Genomic DNA, 20,035 nt, shown 5'->3' with positions numbered 1-20,035 from the left:
CTAAACAAAGGCTACTGTACTTTATGTGAAGTATATCATTTGTAATCCCTCTTGTTAAACATACAAACTGAACAATAAACGCAAACATCAACGAAAAATAAAATAAACTAAGGCTTAAGTCAAAGTAATCTCATGTTGTTGCCTTCAAATCAATTGAACTCTAGTGTTCTTGGAGTTAGTAAGTTGAGTGGTTGTTGAAGGGAGTTCGTGTACTTCGGGAGACCATATCAGGACTCAGAAGTAAATCAACGTCTAATTGGAATCGAAAAAACATGTTTCTCATCAAATGTGGGCGTGTTTCATTGTCGGCAATGTGCCTGTGATTGTGGTTGTGGTTTTGGCTGGTGGACAGTTTATCTGTGGGGGTGCGTGTCGTATGATTGGATAGTGTGTTGGGTGTATTAGCGCTTTTTGTGGTCTGTGTGTGTGTGTGTGTAAGTATAGGTGTATCTGTGTGTTAGACGTTGGACATGACGTAACACAAAAGTGTAGGACATTTACGCAATTTCTAGCTACGCATAGAGAATAAAGACCTTTTGGGTTCTGATTGGCACTACTTATGAGTGGTTGGGTGGGGGAAGAGGAGGTCTGTGTTAAATAAGAGACGCTACCATCGGGTCTGCAGTCGACATTTATATAATCAATTTTTCATAATCATGAATGGACAAAACGCTTTGTTCTACATTGTGTGGTTGTTCGTTTCGCTGTCTGTGTTTTGATTGTTTTTTTTGTTTTCAAAGTTGTATATTAACGATGAGTATAAACTGAGCAAAATTGGAAATTACGAGTACACATATTATGTATATGGAGCTTTAGTAGGTCAAAATGAAGGTACGTACTAGCATTTTACAAAGAAATTCAATGCATAATAACTTTCGATTTAAACGAGCTAGAAATTACGAATACTTATAGTAATTGAAACCAAATCAAATCAAATTATCTATATTTATATGTATATCAAACACTCAAATAATTGCAGAAAAAATACATAGATTTGAATTTCTAATATACTTCTTGTCATAAGTCAAATTGCTTGCAATTATTTTGATGTCATCCATAAATTAATGCATAATAATTGAAACACATAAAGAATTTTTCAATAACAAAGGATTTTTTTTTTCATTTTTGTAAATATTTCATGTAATTTACTAATAACTGCAAATTGCAATTAGTTTCTGTACGGGTCAAGGGGGGGTCAACAGGGCGGCGGTTTATCTATTTTGCATTTTGAAGTGGCCAAATGTCAAAATGTTTTGACAGTAACGAGTGCAGTTTCAATATCAATGCCACAATATAGTATATCGTATGTGGATGGAGAGAGAAAGAGGGCGAATTAGGAAAAATGAGAGAGAGTGATAGAAAGAGAGAGAGACAGAGAGAGAGAGAAATAGAGATAGAGAAAGAGATAGATAACCATAGATAGTTGGGCGCAAGAGGAATTCTGATTGCCACATAAGGTCACAATCCCTTACGTTCCATTTGTGTTATATGTATGTTAAAGGCGTGTGTTGTGTGAGTGTGTGTGTGTCTTACTTGTATGTGTCTGAGCACTGACAGTTAGTTGCCTTGGCAGTACAACTATTGAGGCAGGGTAGGCGGAAGTGCAGCTGACACAATATTAAACATTGGAAAACCTTTTTAAACAATTGAGAAAATTGCTTTTATGGTTTATTTAACATGTGTGTCCCTCAACGCCAAGCGACACACACACGCATCCAAATGAGGCTGCATGACTGTGAATATATATACATACATATATATAAGTATGTATATACATATGTATACGCGTGTTTGCTTGTGTGTGTGAGATGTAATGTAATATGTATGTGTATGTGTGTGGCACAAATTAGCTGTGTCCAGATCTACCATAGTAGGCCACTGTACGCAACCACGCATTTCTCTTTACTTTAGCCTCAAAACGAGTTTAACAAGTAAATGAAGATAATTTTGCATGGTTCGAGAGGAGGGTGGGGTTAGTTAGATAGATTCTACACTTTTTTTGGCTGGGAATAAGGCTAAATAATTATTGAGTTCGGCTTATGTAAATGATATGCTACTGTAATTAGATAGATATATAAGAGTATTGTTGGAAACATACACAGGTTTGGCTAGGGGGAGACCATTACGTAAAGTAAACATAATATAATAAATTACCAAAATGAATTGAGAACATTACGCATGAATTGAAAGAAAATTATTATAAATAAGACATATAGAATGAAGTCAAACAAATATAAGTCAAAAAGGTGCTTTCATTTGGCAACTTTCAAGCGTTCCGTACAAACGATGAGTAGAGTGGGCAAAGATATATACTAAACTACAAGTATGGAGAGTTGTTGGGCAAAGAGAAAGAGAGAAAGAGAGAAAAGAAAGAAAGAGCGAGAGAGAGTAAGGGAGAAACCTAGAACTTATATACACTTTGGCCACAATCGATTGCAATTTAAGTGGTCTTCGGTAGACTATCAAAGTTCGGGAAAGTTAATTAAATTTGAGTTTTGGCTTATACTTAGGCAGGTATCGGGGGGGCGCGGGAAGTACTGGGTACAACTTACTACTTGATATGATTTGGAATGCATGATGTAAAGAATTTACTTTATTCAATTTTTCATACAATTGACATTATATTTTGTTTAAATATATATTTTTACGATTGAATAGAATGCATTGGAGATGTTTAAAACAATAAACTGATTGTACGTGTTCGGGTTGTGCGAATTTTGGAACTGCTACCACTGCTGCTCAGTCATGATTGAGGGGGGGGGGGGGTAGGGGGGGGGTTTGAGGGGTATGTTGAAAGTAAAACATGATATCGCAATACGCATACTGAAGTTGAGCGCAGCTTGAAGACGCAATTTGGCTAGTTTGCTATACACTGACTATAGGTAGGTAGAACTAAATTTAAATAAAATATTGGTTTTGTACAAACAAAAAGCAACAACTAGAAGCACAGCCCGTGCCCAACTGGTGAGCATTTAACAGATTTACATAAGCGCTTGCCTCAGGGATAAAAACAGACTACAATTTATCTAAAGCAAAAGGAGAAAAATTAGAATAATGAGAAGCGATTTCTAGGAAAAAAAAACAAACAGCACAAAATATATTATCTTACAGGCGTAAATTTGAATTAACTTCCCTGTAGTCTTTGGTTAATCCACTTGAATTACAAAACAGGGCGAGTTTATGATACAAAACACAAATGTGGGCTGGAAAATGTGGCAACAAAAAACCGGGAGGAAAATCAATAGACAAAAATCAACAAAATGTGTTGAGAAGGTCACTTAAGACATGCGTAAAGAAGTTCGGGAGAAAATATAATATGATATCTTAAGAATATATATGCAAGACATTGGATATCCGTCTATACAACTATCTACTATACAAGACAATATATGTACATATATCATGTTAAAAAATTGGAATGGTAAAATGAAAAAAACATTCAACTTTTTGAGTTTATTTTGAATTAATTAGGAAAGTGCGCATACGCCATGTGGGCATAAACTTTAAATTGTTTGTGGTTGTGAAAAAGTTGTGTGTGTTCGAGTGTGTGTGTGTGTGTGTACGTATTTGTGTGTGTGTGTGTGTGTGCAGGTGTGCAGGTGCAAGGGGGTGAAATTGAATACAAAATGAGCAAGGGCCAAAGTAACGCACCGTCTTGCAATACAAAACTAGCTCACTAAATATTTAATCAGGTTTTTTTGCAATTGGTTTATACGGTTGGGTGTGTTTCTTGGTCGGCATATTTGTGGCTTTGGTATTCAATTTACTAAAAAAACAGAAAAATATTTGATGCAAGCTGGCTTCAGTATAAGCGAATACACTAGGCAAGAAATACAGAAAGTTTGGTGAGTTGAAATTTCAAGTTTAATTCATTTATTTTATACATATATCATATTTCTTCTATCTTGTGGTTAGGCTTCAGCGAAAACTAAAAAGGTATTGAAGGAAAATTTGAATTTGAAATGGCAGAATATCGAAGTTTTATATTCTTATTCGTATATTTATCGAACTATATACATCTACATATATATATTCAATCCTATTTCAAAAAGCACCGAAGACGTTAGTTGTAGTTATGTGTGTGAGAGTGTGTTTGTGTGTATGTATTTTAGATAATTTAAATGTTATCATGGTTTTGAGGCTGGTTCGATTGGAGATACTTAGTAGTTTAAGAAGCCAATGGACCAATTGGTTACAACAATCAATGTCAAAGATAAGATACGTTAAAGCACAACAATGAGTTAAGGAAATTTCTGTATGCAATAGACAACAAGACATCAAATACGAATATCGAGAACGTACGATTATATATACCATTGATTGATTGTATATATAGATCGTGTCGCAAAGGAACACAAAAAGTTAACACAAAAGGGTACACAATAAATAACATCGAGTTGAATTTTGGATTTACAAGTTTTATAAACAAAATGTGTAAAATTGTTGTATGTTGGTATTTTAATATATAGTTTTATATTAATTTTGTACACGGCAAATGTTTGTCTTGTGAGCGCGTTTTCCTTGCCATCAGTTTGGGTATTTATCGTATTGTTATATTGGACTATTCTCTTTCAACGTGGGTAAGAACTGAGTAGATTCTGAGTATTTCGAAATACTGCTCTTTACTCTTTACTGTTTTTTGTTTTGGTTCTCATATTTATCTTTTTCGTATAAAAAAGGATGTGTTTAGGCGGAGTATTAAAAAAAACTAAAAACATACAAAACTAAAAAGTTATTTTTTTTTTCTCTTCTGACCTTGTTAGTAGTTGAAGAAAAATGTAAATAAAAATTTTAAGAGTACAACTGGCAAAGAGCTCTGGAAATTTTTCATTACCTTTGTAAAATTAACAAATCATAAATTGTGTTAAAAATATTTTTCTCCTAATATCAAGTTTTAAATTGTATTGGCTATTGTGAGAAATGTCGAATTTTCTTTTTGAATTAAATTAAATTTTGAATATATTAAAGTATATAAACTTAACAGAATTTCAGTTGAATAATTTATAAAAGCAAGTCTTATAAAGTGTGTAGATTTTTTTGATAGCCAATACAATTTATTTGTTATTTGATTTCGCTAAAAATAAAAATAAATTAAAAACCTAGCAATTTAAAATTTTTGTAACGAAAAAATACATAATGTAAATAAAAAGGAAATTAAAATCGAATGAAAAATTATTGGAGATGCGCCCAAATATGTTGTAATTATTTCCATTTTCGGCCATTGGTTAAAGCTAAAGCTAACTGAAATCGGGACATTGGCAAATTATCGGCTGTTATGTACAAGCTGAAGCCAAACGGTGTGTGAATATGTTGCGAGATATTTATAGATGTGTAAGTGGGCTAAAGCTAAAGTCTTGATCATAGGTAATTATTGTACAAGAGCGGGCGGGACGGGGCGTGGCAATTGAGAGCACAACATATGCGAAACGCCATCGAGGGACGAATGAAGATTTGCGTATGCTGTGCTGCCAAGCCAGAAGCTATTTAACAATGGGTCGTTATTGATATTGATCAATTTCTGAATTGCACCCTCTATGGAAAATGGAAATGTATTACAACACGGCTTTGGCCGCTTCTCCCCAGAGTCCTTTCTCTTTACAATATTTTCGAGGATTTCTACAGCACACCTGCCGCCTGGTCATATCGCTTATTGCCCATTCCCAAACATTGTTACAGGGTTTTTTTTTTTGTTTGAGATTAAGAAGACATTAGAGATAAATAGAGAGAGATTACTTCACCATCATCATCAACAATTAAGAGATTAAAATGTATAATATATATAGCATAAGTTTTTATAAATTTATAAATATATGTATGTAAATTTTATCATATACTGTGTGTGATAAAAAAAAGTTAGATTAGAAAAGGATTAGTAATTAATTTTGTTGTCTTTTCCATTTTGCACTTTTTGTGCGATTGCTATTTAATAATTATGTAAATGTTGACCAACTCTAGCGACAAACTCGGTGTCCATGTCACGGCGTCGCGTGGTTAGTGACAAATACTTAAGACAAAATACGAAACAAAACAAATATAATCTATGAATGGTACTATAAAGAGACTAAACGGTGGGGGGAATTATAAGTTAAGTGTAACGCAAAATTATGTATTAACAATAAAACACAAAGAGCGGCACACTCTGCGCAAACCCTCAGCGAGAGTCCTCACGTGGCGTGCTAAGAGCCGCCAAACAGTTAAGAGCAAGAACAAGATGATGAACAAGATGAGAAATACGAGAGCCTGAACTGAATGGCAGTCCTGTACGAGTAGGTCCTGTTCCAAGTACTTTGTTAGCTGCCCTTGAATGTGACGCTGTATTAGGCACAACACAAAAGCAATCGAATACACTGAACGAACTTATGAGCTGAGATACTTGACATAAGTTGATAAACACGAACGATACTGAAGTATATTAATATCTATATATGCATATATGTATATACTTTATTTATGCATATATCCTATGTATGTTTTATACAGTGTCACAGGCACAACATTGAACTGAGGTTATTCAATAATAAATTTGCTTTAATCTCGCAGAGCAGTTTGGCGCCAATCTCGAGCTGATTTATGTACAGCGGCGGCAGCGGGAGGAGCAGCAAAGTTAAATAACAAATGAAGCAATATTTATCGATACGTGTATATCGATAAATTGAACACTGCATATTTGAGATGCTTAAATTTTTCTCAAAAAAGCTCAATAAATTTTCAAATGCAAAGCATATCGGCAATTGGCGGCTTCTTAGAGTCTTAACATATGTACATATATATAGATAGTGGTTGTGATATATATAGGCAATATATGGTACAGCATTTTGTTTGAGGGGGAATTTTCCTGTTATTTTTACACTATTTTCGTTTTGCTTGGCAGTGAAATTTATATTACAGAGTGCTGCAAATGCCGCGCTATATGTAATACAATAGTGTAAAAATAATATTCTAATATACGGAACTAAAACTGGCACAGAAACAAAAAAAATAAAAACTATATAAATTGAAACGAATGAAGTTCGACAAAACTGTAACTGAAACTTTGGATCATAAACAGAAACTTAGAAATACGAGTAATTAATGTAGGAGAAAAGGAACTTTATTTATTATTATTATTATTGTTTTTTTTTCTTTTGCTTACGCTGGACACTTGACATTGACACATACGGATTACGGATACGGATATATAGTTATGATGTTAGGTAAGTAAACACACATTAAGGATAAGGAGCTTGAGTTGAACTGGCAACTGATTGGACTTACCCGAGCCGCGAAGCTGGTGTTGGGCTTTTCGAGCAGCTCCCAGAGATACTTTTGGTATTCAGCGCATTTACCTTCGCCGAACTCTTCCTCGTCCCGCTGCCGCAGCGATTCGGCCTCCTTGCGCATCTCCTCGTGCACGTTCTCCTTGCGCTGATGGTACTTGTGCTGGCAACACGACTCCAGATACAGTTCGTCAACGCCCCAATACTCCAGATCATCACTAAACGCAAGCACGCACATTTCATCCACAATGTGCAGTTTCCCGGTGCGATAGAAATTTAATATCGAGCTGAAGCTCTTCGGATGACGATCAAAGAAATACTCGTTGTCAACCAGCGAGTAATCATCGCACAGCTCTATGATGGCCTCATGGGTGGTGCACTCCCTCAGCCTGCCCAGCCGCGTGTGCGGCAGGCGTTCCAATGTGCGCCACAGCACCTCATGCTTCACACCGCCCACATTGATGGAGACGCGGCTGTTCATTTGCCTCGATTGTGCTATCATGAACGGCTCCGGCGGCGGTATGGGAGACATGGATCTGGAATGTGTCCGCTGCAATGCGCCAGTTGTATTGCCCAGGCTAATGCCAGCATTTGAGCCAGCACCGGGCGGCAGCATAACAACTCCGACACCAACGCCAACACTACCCACACCGCTAGCACCCCCGATCCCGCCGCCGAGGCTGCCAGTGGGGCCGCCAATGCTGCCACCACCAATGCCGCTGCCGGCTCCCCCACCACCGCCTGCCCCACCACTGAGTGCCATTTGCAGCTGCTGCTGCTGCAGCGCAAGAGTCTGCTGGGAAGTTGTGGGATTTGAATGCGTTGGTGATGTAACTGGGAATGGAGCGTAACGAACTTCCTTGCCAATGGCCCCGGTGCTGCTGCCGGCAGCGGCGCCGGCAGCGGCAGCGGCAGCGGCACCTGCGATCTGCGTCGCTCCGCTGCCGAGGCTGCCTCCAGCAGCAGCTCCCAGGCCGAGAGCAGCAGCTGTTGTGTGCGTTGCTGCTGATGCGGCGGATGGGCCAGCAATGCCGACGCCATCAGCAAAATCCATGTGGCGATTGTTGAGGATAACAGCGCCGCCGGCAGCAGCTGCGCTACCGTTATAAGCAGCGCCGCCAGTTGCTGTGACAGTTCCACCGAGGCAACCATATGAACTAGCTCCACCGGTTCCCATCGCTCTCTCCCAATCGACATTACCGCTTGTATCGTAATAGGGCTGATTATCGCCGCCGTCGGCTGCGCCCGCAAGTTGCAGTCCACGCGCAGCTGCCTCGTGTTGCTGATAAAACAGTTCCGGATGTTGTGGTAGCTGTTTCTGTTGAAGTTTCTGTTGCTGTTGCTTTGACTGTTGTTGTTGCAGTTGTTGCTGCTGCTGTTGTTGTTGACTTTGTTGTTGCTGTTGCTGTTGTTGGCCAGCAGCCTGTCCACCATGCAATTGCCCGACCATTTGTAACACTCCATTATTGTTTTGAAGCGGTGTTGTTTCACCCGTTGCCCAGCGTACCGCCTCACGGTCCCTGTCGCGTTCGCCGACCATAAGTCTGCTGCAGATGGCGATTGCCGCAAGACAGATAACCGATATTAGATAACAGATTAAAGATTTATAGACTTCACTTGACTCTCTGGCTCTCCTCTACTTACCGCTACATCGCGTCAATTGTTGTCATTACAGCCACCACCGTCGTCCCGCCGTTGTTCTGTCTCAGTCCTTTGACTTAATTGGCTTCCTTTTGCCTATTTGCTGCTACTTGTGCGCAATTGATTTCAATTTTCAATATCTGGAGATCTATAAATTCAGCAATTGGGCACCAGATACGGTCTGTAGCTGGCTCTGGCTTTGTCTTTGGCTCTGTTTCTGGCTAAGAGTCAGCTTTGGCTTCGACTGCTCCTTGCTGTGGGTCTGTGTGAGTTGCTGGCAGCTTTCCTTCATGTCTTTGTGTGGCGTTGTTTTTATATGCTGGTTGCTGGTCGTTGTTGTTGTTTTTCTTGTTGTTGTTACTGTAGTTGTATTTGTTGCGTGTTTAAGCTATGATCACAGTTTATTTCTAGGTTTTGGGCTTAATTGGATTTTGATTCGAACTGCGGCTGGCTTAGGCGATAATTGGCAGCATTTTGTGGGGCTCTAATATGCTATGTGTTTTTGTTGGTAGATAGCTGCAATTAGAAATACAAAAAGTCGATCAACAAATAAATTATAATACAGTTACGATTTGACTGATAGGCCAGTTAAATATGTATTGTTGTCTTTAGTTAAAACCCAACATTTGCAGGCCGCTTCCCTACTAAATCAATATCAGTTGACAGCTGATAAGATAAGCGACGATAAGCGACACAGTGCAATTTTTAAAGCATACTTTTTAGGGCTGGTTTATATTATAGTATATATACACACACACACTTGAACATGATAAAAGCCGTGTGGTGCGCGGCCTGTAGAATACCACCACAGCTGGTCATAGCTTGTCGTATGAGGCGACTGAAATGACAAGGGTTAAGAAAGAAGAAAAATACTTGCCATTAACCTACATTCTTCATATAGCAACTAACTATTTATGCGATCAGGTATTGATTGATATGAGATGATATGATATGAGAGCATTGGGTAAAAAAGTGCCATAGCAGGAATAAAGTGCCACAGCAGAGACTTTGGATAGAGAGAGAGAGCAGAAAATGCTGTACACTAGTGGAGGGCACGAGTACACTTCAGAATGTGTTCGAATCTGAACAAAGATCAAAAAGCTGTCTCAATATGATTAGGCCTAAGCCTATGTTCGAAGGAGACACCAACTGCAGAGATCTCGGCCAACTTCCAGAGTGACTATTTAAAAAGGAACAGAGTCGAGCGCAGAGTGTCTAAAATAGTGGGAGGTGAGTTTGGCCAGCGCCTTTAGTCAACAGCTTTTCACCTAAATGCGAAAAAAAATCAAAAACACACGCGCACACACTTCGTTTTGGCCATTGGTAACGAGGCCATCGATGTGGTCCCTTATTTATTATGGTTAATTTGCAAATGCCGAAGGCTGTGCACAAATTTTGCATTTAAATGCCGCCAAAGCAAACGCCAAGCTCCACATTTGCAAGCACACACCACGCACGCACACACACACACACACACATACACACTCGCAAACACACACAAGCGTGCTGGCCTGGAAAATATATGCTGGCTATTTTGGTTTGGGCGAATGCGAATGCTTCAATTGTTTTTGGTCTGGCTGTTGCCTAAATCGCATTTTCTGCCGCATTGCATTCAAATTTGAATTTTTATGCCAAACGGAAATGCATTGTAATAAGCGTAAGGGCTGCGTTTTTGCAAGTTATGCACCCCAACAATTGACCATAAAATGTTAATTAAACTGCTCAAAACTCTAGATAAAAACCATGCCGCATTGACCTTGACTGCTTTTTAAGTTTATTTCGACTACAAACCATTTTGGGTTAGTCGTGTGGGAGCTGCAGTTAATCAAACATTGCGCGAGCTTTCTATTTTTTATAATGAAATGTCTGAAGCTGCAAGTTTAAGGCATAGTTTTGACACTCGAATGTAATTTAAATATTAACAGCTTATTTAATGTGCAAATCACAAAAAATTCGAAAAGTTTTCAAAAATGTTTTAGAAATTGATTAGTATAAACTACATTTCCCGACTGGTCTGACTGTAATAAGAGTCATGGTGGGTAGAGGGACTTAAAATGCTAAATTTAATTGTCAATTGCTTGGCTTAAAGTGGGCCAGGCCTCTTTTAAATTAAATTGTTTTTGTTAATTATTTGAAGATTACTGCAAAATTCTTTAGTTTTCTATATTGGCTCTCACTCTAGTTTAATTTCTCTGGATAAGAACTTATTTTAGGTAAACAGAAACTATAGATTTTTATATATTATATTTCGAGTCGGCTAAACTAATATATCAGAAATGCAAAGATGTCTAAAATCAACATTTTAACGTGTAATTTATTTTCCCAATCATAAAATGTAGAAGGCCCAAGCCTTGATTCATAGATATAAAAAGGCTTGCGAAACAAACTTAAAGGTGAGGCCTTGGTATATATTTCAATAGTTTTTGTCAAGAAGGAATACATAAAATTTAAAAAAGTAATACTAAGAAAATATCTCGTTATAATTTATGTTTTAAGCTACCAAGATTTAAAATGGAATTTCTTAGCTATTGCTTCTTTAATACCTTACTTATTATCTTTAACCTTTAAGGTTTTATCTTCAACTTCTGATATACAAATTAACTTTTTTATTTTGCCAACTCTTTAAATATCTTTTATCTTCACCTTTTTCTTCATCTTTCATACCTTTCATATCGAATCAATAAATTGAAATGTAGTGTATTTCCTAAGCCTGCATTAAGAATCGCATGTTTTCACTGCTCGCATTTGATTCAGTGATGCCCAAGGCGCCTGTCACATTTGTGAGCATTTCATTTGAATTTAGCTCACATGGCTGGCGTGCAAGGACGAAATTATTGTTATATGTACGTAAATATGGTAAATAATATAGTTTTGCTTGAGTTTAGTCCGGTTAAATTGTTGTTTATGAGAGCGGGTCGCTTATTACAAAATGGTAATGGCAAAGCGCGCGCATTTTTGACAACATTGTTGGCGTTTTTTGCATTTAGATTGTTGTTTTTCGTCGCGTGTGTTGTAACCTTATGCAATTATTTGTGGCGCAAAATGAAAATAAACTGCATGCAAATCGTGTTGCGTTCGGTCGTGTTGCCACATGCAACACGCTTGCCTCTCGCTCGACACTTAAGCGTACAACTGTGTGAGGCATACGTCAAGTGGCCAACTTCACCTTGATACCTGTTGAATTGCCTTCAAAACGTCCACCGCCACGGCTGATGCCAAAGTAAAAGTTAAATTGCAATTAATTTCATGATATAATAAGGCGAGACCTTCCACTCGCATTTCTCGCGCGTTGCACGTTGTGTAATTTCATTTGACAGCTCGGTTCTTGTCGTAAAATGTGAGTAAATGGCGTTGGAATTTATGACAGCACACGCTCACACACACACGCGCAGACGAGCGACACATGGGCTCATAAATCTTAGACATAATTTGCCTACACGTATGTACAATTACAAAATGAACACTTAATTGCCCATAAATAGTTTGATAACGCCCCCCAGAGAGTCTTCTGATGTGCATATATGTGTGTGTGAGTGTGTGTAGACAGTGTCTCAGGTTACGGTCAGGGTCATTTCTTGCACACATCCCTAATGGAGCTATCCCAGCAACAGCAACAAGAGCAGCTATTTCTTCAAATAACCCCGTATGGACAGCTATTAAAAAGCTGCTTAGCAATTTTACGCTTAGCCATTTTGGATGACACAGCGGAACTTTGTTGCGTTGCGGGGTGTGTGATTAATGATTTCTTTGACTTGGACACTAATTGAAAATGGCCAAGCCGACACACACACACACACACACTCGCACACAAAACAAGCAATTAGCCAAAGAAGGCAATATAAGAGGCTAGTACAAAACTAGTTTACATGCACATAAAGAATATATTTATGTTATTTTCTTGTGAACAGTTTTACAAGAAATGCACATTTTTCAAAGATTAATATTTTCAGAAAAAAAAACAAGCAGAAACACTTTTAAAAAATGTGAAATATAGAGAAAAAATCATTTTTAAACTCCCAAGTTTTTTATGTATTTTTTTTTAGAAGTCAGCTTTAAGGCTTTTATAAGACATAGATACCTATTTAAATATAGTTAAGCCAGGGTTTAAAGTCATATCTTTTTAAATATAAAGCTGAGCTACTGAAAATGGGCATTTGAAATATTTCTCAGAATATATATAACAATTAGAAAACAGTTCACACTAACTGAATGTCTAATGTGGCTACAAATTGTGAGTAACAGTCGTCTGTGAAGTGCTTTAAGTAAATACATATCTGACTACATATAGTTGTGCATATATGCACTTTATGGGCTCTCTAACAAACCCCCTTTCCCTCCTCCCTTACACCATTTCATACAATTGTATTTATAAGCTAAGGCAACGCATGCCTTAGCCTTTGAGTGCAGGACATAAACAAAATGATAAATGCTTCAAGAGCCAAAATTCCACTTAGCTGTTAAAAGCGGCGCCTCAAGCATTTGCATAGCTAAGGGGCCTCAGATGCCTGGTGCATTGAAAACAAAAACAAAAACAACAACAACAACAACAATAACAACAACAATAACAAATGCAATGCAAATATTCAGCTGAAACAATGGAAAAGCGTGTCAGTGTTGTTCGGCAAATAGAGAACATTTATTGCCGACTTTTAAGGGCCGCCATTGTCGACGTTGACTAAATTTATGGCGCCATTTTCTTTTTTCTTGTTGGCTGCAAACATTTCACAAGTCAAGTGCATTTATATATATTTAAGTGTGTGCGTTGCTATTGCTATAGTTGTTGTTGTTGCTATTGCTTTGTCTTGGTCTTCACTAGAAATGCGTCAGCGCTAACCTCAACACTTAAGTCAGTGCCTTTGGTCGTGTGCTTCGTTTTGCCATCAGCACACGCCCAGTGCTTTCACAGCCCCGCGCCCTCCGCCCAGCCACATCCGGCCACAGCCACATCCGACGCCGCCGCCGCTGCTGCTGCTGCTGCTGCTGCTGCTGACCCTTGCCTGCCATTGGCGACTGCTCTAATTTAGTTAGCGGCCACGAACAGAATTCAAACAAATTTAGAAAGTCACACACACACGCACACACACAGTCTGTGTGTTAAACACACTTTGAACCTTTTTGTACACTTTCCATTTTCTAAAACAAAAGGCAAAGCTGAAGAAAATTGTTGCGAGTTACTCCAATTTTTATTCGGCTTTTGTTTTGGTTTTTGCGTGCGAGCTTGACTTATTGGCCATTGGCATGCAAGCATCTTGACCAACTTGGCCCAACTTGGCCTTGGCTAATGGGCGTGGGACTATTTGGGTGCTGTGTGACCTGTGCTATGTGCTTGTGTAGGTGTGGGTGTGTGTGTGTGTATGTGTGTGTGTCCGAGAGCGCATTCATGGTGTCTGCTAAGTGTGCGCTTTATGGCAGCTTTCTCTCACTTTCGCGTAACCTTTCTCTAGCATTTGCTCTGCCTTTCATTTCAATTGTTGCACTCGGCAACTGTAGCATATTCCAGAAGGCCCCCGCTCTGCGTGTTTTTAGCCTTTTATTGAGTTACTCAGCGGTTTTTGCGGTTTTATGAGTCCCGTGCCACATGCCAGCGACATGGCGTCATCTGGGCGTCCAGCGCCGAGCAACAGTCGCTGCCATTGTCATCCCTTAACCAAATCAATAGACAAAAAAAAACTATGCATTTTTTATAACATTAATTAAGAGTAATGTAGCTAGAATTGCTTACTAAATAATTCTAAACAGATATGTGATAGGCTTCTTTAAGTTATTGCAATTAAATTTCCTTCTATTATTTACAATGGAAATCAAGAAGGGTTTCTAAGCTTAACAAACAGAAGGAGAATTATTGCTGTTACTGTGATTAAAGTTTTTTCACATTTGTGGTATCTTCTCTGATCAAAAATATGATCGTTATTACTCTTTGTGACAAGTAAATCGAAGGTTGGCTGGGTTAGCTAATAGCGGAATAGTAATAATTACTTGTTTTTGCATTATTTGTCAGCAGTATACAATAATACAATTTAAAAAAAAAAATAAAAAAAAATTTAAGAAGTCGAGGGTATCGTTATACATAGAATAATCGTTGATTCAACTTTCCATAATTTATTTTCAAACTTTCCATAAATTATTTTGCTCAAATCACGCACACTGTAAATAATAAAATATCCTCGTTTTTGTGGCGCAGTTTTTTTGCGGGCGTGTCAATAACCTTTTGCATTGTGCCTTGTGATTTCTGGCCAACTTGGAAATTGCGTTAACGCTTGTTGCTTCTCGGCTCTGAAAATGTGACCAATTCATGTTTGTGGTCAAAATTCTAATGCGCCTTGGCGTATGCTACAACATTTTGTTGGCCCAACCAACTGCGCAGTTATCGTATGAAACTAATGAAATATTCATAATCGAAGTGTCTTTGCTGGCCATTGGCCCCTTATTGTTGCTGTTGATTGTTGGTTGTTTAACGCCAACTGTCGATGTTGGCCATAATTCATACATGGATTATTGATTTTCGATTATGGCCGTTGCTCTCTCTGTCTAAGTTGTCTGTTCGTCTGGGTTTTGTTTTGTGCCAACCTGTTTGCTGTGCGTGCTCTAATAAGTTGCAGACACGCACACTCACACAGTTTTACACACGCAGACACACCCACACATACGTATCGCTTGGAGATACATTGCGTTGAATACAATATTAATAATGCAGTTGAATTGGCTTTTGTTTTCCAGCATTATTTGCTTTTATTTTATTTATTTATATACTGGCTGCTAAATGCGCTGTAAGTACATTAATCAAATGGCCTTCCATCGATCTTCCCCCCCTCTCACATTCGTTCGCCCATTCCCCTCTCCGTCACACTCTCTCACTCTCCCTTCTGTCTGTCTCGTGTGAAACACCTGATACATTTGATGTCGCATAAAATGTTTCACCTGCCAACCGCTGATGATGATAAATGGCCATCAACATGGCCATTTCCCATTCCCCATACCACACTCCCACCTCACCCCCTCTGCGCGACGCGCTGTGCTACACATGTAAGTTCAATGCTGGCCAAGTAGAGGCATTTATTTTTAGTCTGACCGCATCTATTAATGTAAATTGTATTTATTTACTTATCACCGATTGCGTTGCTGCTCTTCCGACATAAAATAAAAATAAATAATGCCCCGACGCAGCGGCAGCAAATCACTTAAAATTCCAAACACCCCGCTGGTAATACGCGCATTTCCTTCACCAATCAAAAAAAAACTACAAAATACCCCAAAGATTAATTGGCAACTAAAAATAGTCACAGATTTTATTTTATTTTAGTTTTCTTTTTTTTTGCCACCAAAAGTCGATACGATTATTCGCGTGCCTGCTCACAGTTAAAGTCAAGAAGTTAAGCTAGTTATTGTTGTTGCCATGTTTTTTTATTGTTCTTGGCACGTGTCAAACAGAGGGAGAAAGAAACCGGCATAAATTTAGGCCAAGAGTTTGCAAAAATACGAAAAATATTTCAACATTTGGAACTGTGTCAAACTTTTCTGTACTCTTGTTTAATAAAAAATATTGCAATTTAATTGAAAGCTTATTAGCAATTAGCCGCATTAAATACAGCATTCACTTATGCTTTAAGGCGTATTTCTTTTAACGCGCCATCACTTTTTATTATGTGGTATACCCTGTAATTTAAGTATAGCTGGTATTTTGAGCGTGTACTTTGTAGCTTATCATAAAAAGCTTTAATTCATAGCATATTATAAAATTTCATGCTAAAGCTACGATTATGCTTATGCTTAAAGCACACTTTATGGTCAAAAATTGAACAGGAAAAATTCGTCTTCAAGTTGCATTTGAGTGGTAATGTAGTACTTGGGTTTAGGGTATTATGCAGTCGGTGCAAGCCGGCAGACTTCCCGCAGCATTCCAAACTGTTTTCCGCCCATTCTTTTTATTTTTCCCCCATTTTTGTTTTGTTGCTGCTGTGCGACCAACAAATTACGCCATTAATTTTTTCCGATTTCTGGCATGCGAAATACGTTTGAATACATATTTGCAAATTTTGGGCGAAATTTTTGTTTGCGCTGTGCAGGAATGCGGCACGAAGTAAATCTTTGAACTCATAAAAATCGATGAGCGCACGCAGCCAATTTGTTTACCCAGCAGATAGAAACAATCTGCACCAGTTTACGGCCACATAACGAAGACGTCGTCGTTGTGATCTTTCAGCTGTGACGTCATCGCAACAACTGAGAACACTCTCTCACTCTCGTCGGTGCGGTGTTTATTTGACTTTGGTACTAAATTATTGTATATGGATCAGCCGTGGATGTGGCCTGCTTCTGGCCTTTTGGCATTTGGCCAGCAATAGAAACAACTTGAAACAATTGCGAAAATTGCCTACCCGGGGGCTGGGATTTCGCTTGGCTTGCAACTGTGATTCAAACACGGATGAGCGATTTCCCAACGCGTGTGTCTCCAACTGCAACCAAGGAGAATTCAACCACTTTGAATAAAGAAATTATAAAGGATGCGCAAATGCCTGAACGAAGCGAACACAATGGCATAAGAAACTGTCACAAGGGAGTCGCAATCAATATATATACTGTATAGAGTTTGTCCTGACTGAGTGACTGATTAACTGACTGATTGATGATGAACGCACAATCAAAATCGTTGAAGCTAAAAAGTTAAAAAATTTTGAGTAAATTTATTATGCGATGTAACAAACGCTAAGACGGGGTTTTGGAAAGCTCCACCCGCAAATGTGGAAATTTTGTGTCAAACGTTTGTATAACATTTTTTTAGTTTATCATCCGATCAGTCAACAGGATGAATAACTGTTGATTGCAAATTTGACTTCTTCATCCAATCAAGTAATGTCGTACTTTCAAACATGATTCAACGATTGTGAAAATCCACTCCGTTAAATGTTAGTGGGGCTTAAAAATAATACGGAGTGATTTAAACCTGTGCGCGGGGGGGATATGTGGGATAAAGTGTTTTTGCTCAAAATGTACAGATACAAAGTTGACCCGGACAATGCCGGCTCAAAACTCAAGCCAAGTATTATATGTCCCGCTCTGCTGCAGTATAAGAATAGCAAAAAAGATTCTTTTAAATAAAGCTAAGTATACAAAGATTCATGCTTTTATTTTAGGTACTTTGAATGCAATCTATTTTGAAAATCGAGTATACTTTTTAACCTATTAAATAGTCTTTTGACCCAGATCTTTATATACATATATTTTGTTTTGTCTTTCCATTTTATCCTGGTCTTTCTCTAATTGAAATCTACTTCTTTTACTTTTTTTCAGTAATATTTATTTACAAAAGTCTTTCTTCTTCCAAATAATGTCGCATGTGAATTTTAGGTAAGTACATATTTACATATATGCGTATGCACAATAGATTTAAAAATATAAGAAAGTAAATCAAGGCTTCAGTTGTATTAACTTTTAGCTTACCATAATAAGAATTTACAAACTCTTGATACTCTTTATGTCTGATGTATAGAATATATATTTTAATCCATATCTGGCTACCTTTGGTTTCGGCAGCTTAGTTTTGAATTAAATAAATGTCTTGGAGCTTACTGTGTGCCATAGAGCAGCAGGAAATTGAAAGCCAAATCAAACTAAAATCCCATTTTGCTTAAAACGCATATCACGTATACGCAGCATATACAACGCAGCAGAGCGCACCCAAAATCCATACACACACGCACGAAATACGGCTAACGAAACATGAGGCAAGCGGCGCAGAAAGTGTTGCGCATATTTTGGGGCTTTAATTTCCTGCGATGGCCTTGAGACAACAAATTGAAATTCATAACAATAATGATGAGGGACAACAACCCAAAAACGGTTGACTAAGTGCCGTCAAAGCAGACCTTCTGTGTATGGGCAGGTATTTTGTGCCTCTTAGGATATTAGTGCATATCCCCAGTCAGTTTTATCAAATGGAAAAGAAATGAGCTTACAAATTTGTTTACTTCGAGCAAATCGAGCAAGATTTGTGTGTTTGTTATTGCTAACAGCTTCCGAAAAAGGATTTGGAAATATAATATTTTATATTTTCGCTATTTTTGTGTATTTACTTCTAGTAAATATAACCAAAGCTTAGACAAATAGCCAAAATGAAGTTGTTCGTAAAAATTTTAAATTTATATTCAAATAACTATTTGCAAGACTAAAAATAAACAGCTCGCATTTGTTGCATATATAAGGAATGCTGAGAATACGTCTACCTAATTGAATATTATAATATGGAACTTAAGGTGTGTGTGTGTGTGTGTGAGTGATTTGCATGTAAATGAAAAAAAGTGGATTTACATATATCTTAGGCAGCTGAATGGCAGGATAGCTCACGGCAACTCGGAGGACAAGTTTAAATAGAAGCTGAAAAGATTTCCCAGTGCTTTATTAAAAAATGAATAAAAAATAAAAATAATTTTTGAAATCCATTTGACAAGATTGTACAAAATTTAAATGCGATTAGTGCAGATTTTGTTTTGTGCCACTTTTGACACACGGATATAGACCCAGACACAAATGTAGATACTCATAATCATACAGCTGCAAATGTTTTCGTATGTGTGTGTTCGAGACATTGAAACAGGATACGTTATGATTTAGCCACAACAACAAAGAGCCTTAGTAAGAAACACGCACGAAAATATGAAAGGCAATAAAATTGAATAATAATAATAATTCCTATAGCTGTACGCATCTAGCTGGCGCTCAAGTAGACCTCTTCATCGGAAACCAAAACTTTATTGTGCTGGCCACTCGCTTTTCTGCTGTTTAATGCAATTTTCGTAACTTCGCAGGTTCTTGTTGTTTTCATTACTTTGGGCCGAGTTTTTCCAGTCAACAACAATTGACACTGAATTGAAACGACGCCGACGCCGAAGCGTTCGCCGACTCGCTGAGAGTTATACGCTCTCTCTTTTTCGCTCTTTTGCTGAGTTCCTAGCTCTCTTAGTCTGTTGTTGTTTCTGTCGCTCTCTTTGCGCAAGTGCTTCCAGGACGCGCCAGTGAACACCTTTTGGGGCTTGTAGCTGATTTGTGTGAAAACCTGTCGATCTGATGGCTCTGATAAGAAATTGATAAATGCCAAATCTTTTGGCATTTTGAGGTCAGCTATTTGGCATTTTTGAGGCCCA

General features: G+C 38.1%; 1 protein-coding gene across 18 annotated transcripts in view; it reads right to left on the bottom strand.

Annotated features, from left to right (window-relative positions):
- Positions 1 to 20,035, bottom strand: part of Shab (Shaker cognate b) — a 60,772-nt gene that overhangs the window by 18,410 nt on the left and 22,327 nt on the right. For all 18 annotated transcript variants that reach the window (XM_064689916.1, XM_064689918.1, XM_064689921.1 and 15 more), the window contains 2 exons: positions 8,901 to 9,413; positions 7,255 to 8,803 (listed from right to left, as the gene is read on the bottom strand). In XM_064689916.1, coding sequence (XP_064545986.1) covers positions 7,255 to 8,796 — 1,542 coding nt within the window. In that variant the 5' untranslated portion in view covers positions 8,797 to 8,803; positions 8,901 to 9,413. The remainder of the gene's footprint in view (positions 1 to 7,254; positions 8,804 to 8,900; positions 9,414 to 20,035) is intronic.

This window comes from Drosophila montana, unplaced genomic scaffold (assembly GCF_035044405.1).
Source record: "Drosophila montana isolate Dmon_TW-CO22-7 unplaced genomic scaffold, ASM3504440v1 contig_3218_1, whole genome shotgun sequence".
NCBI lineage: Eukaryota > Metazoa > Arthropoda > Insecta > Diptera > Drosophilidae > Drosophila > Drosophila montana.
The sequence above is the reverse complement of the archived record's forward strand: the minus strand, read 5'-3'. Positions and strand labels throughout refer to the sequence as shown.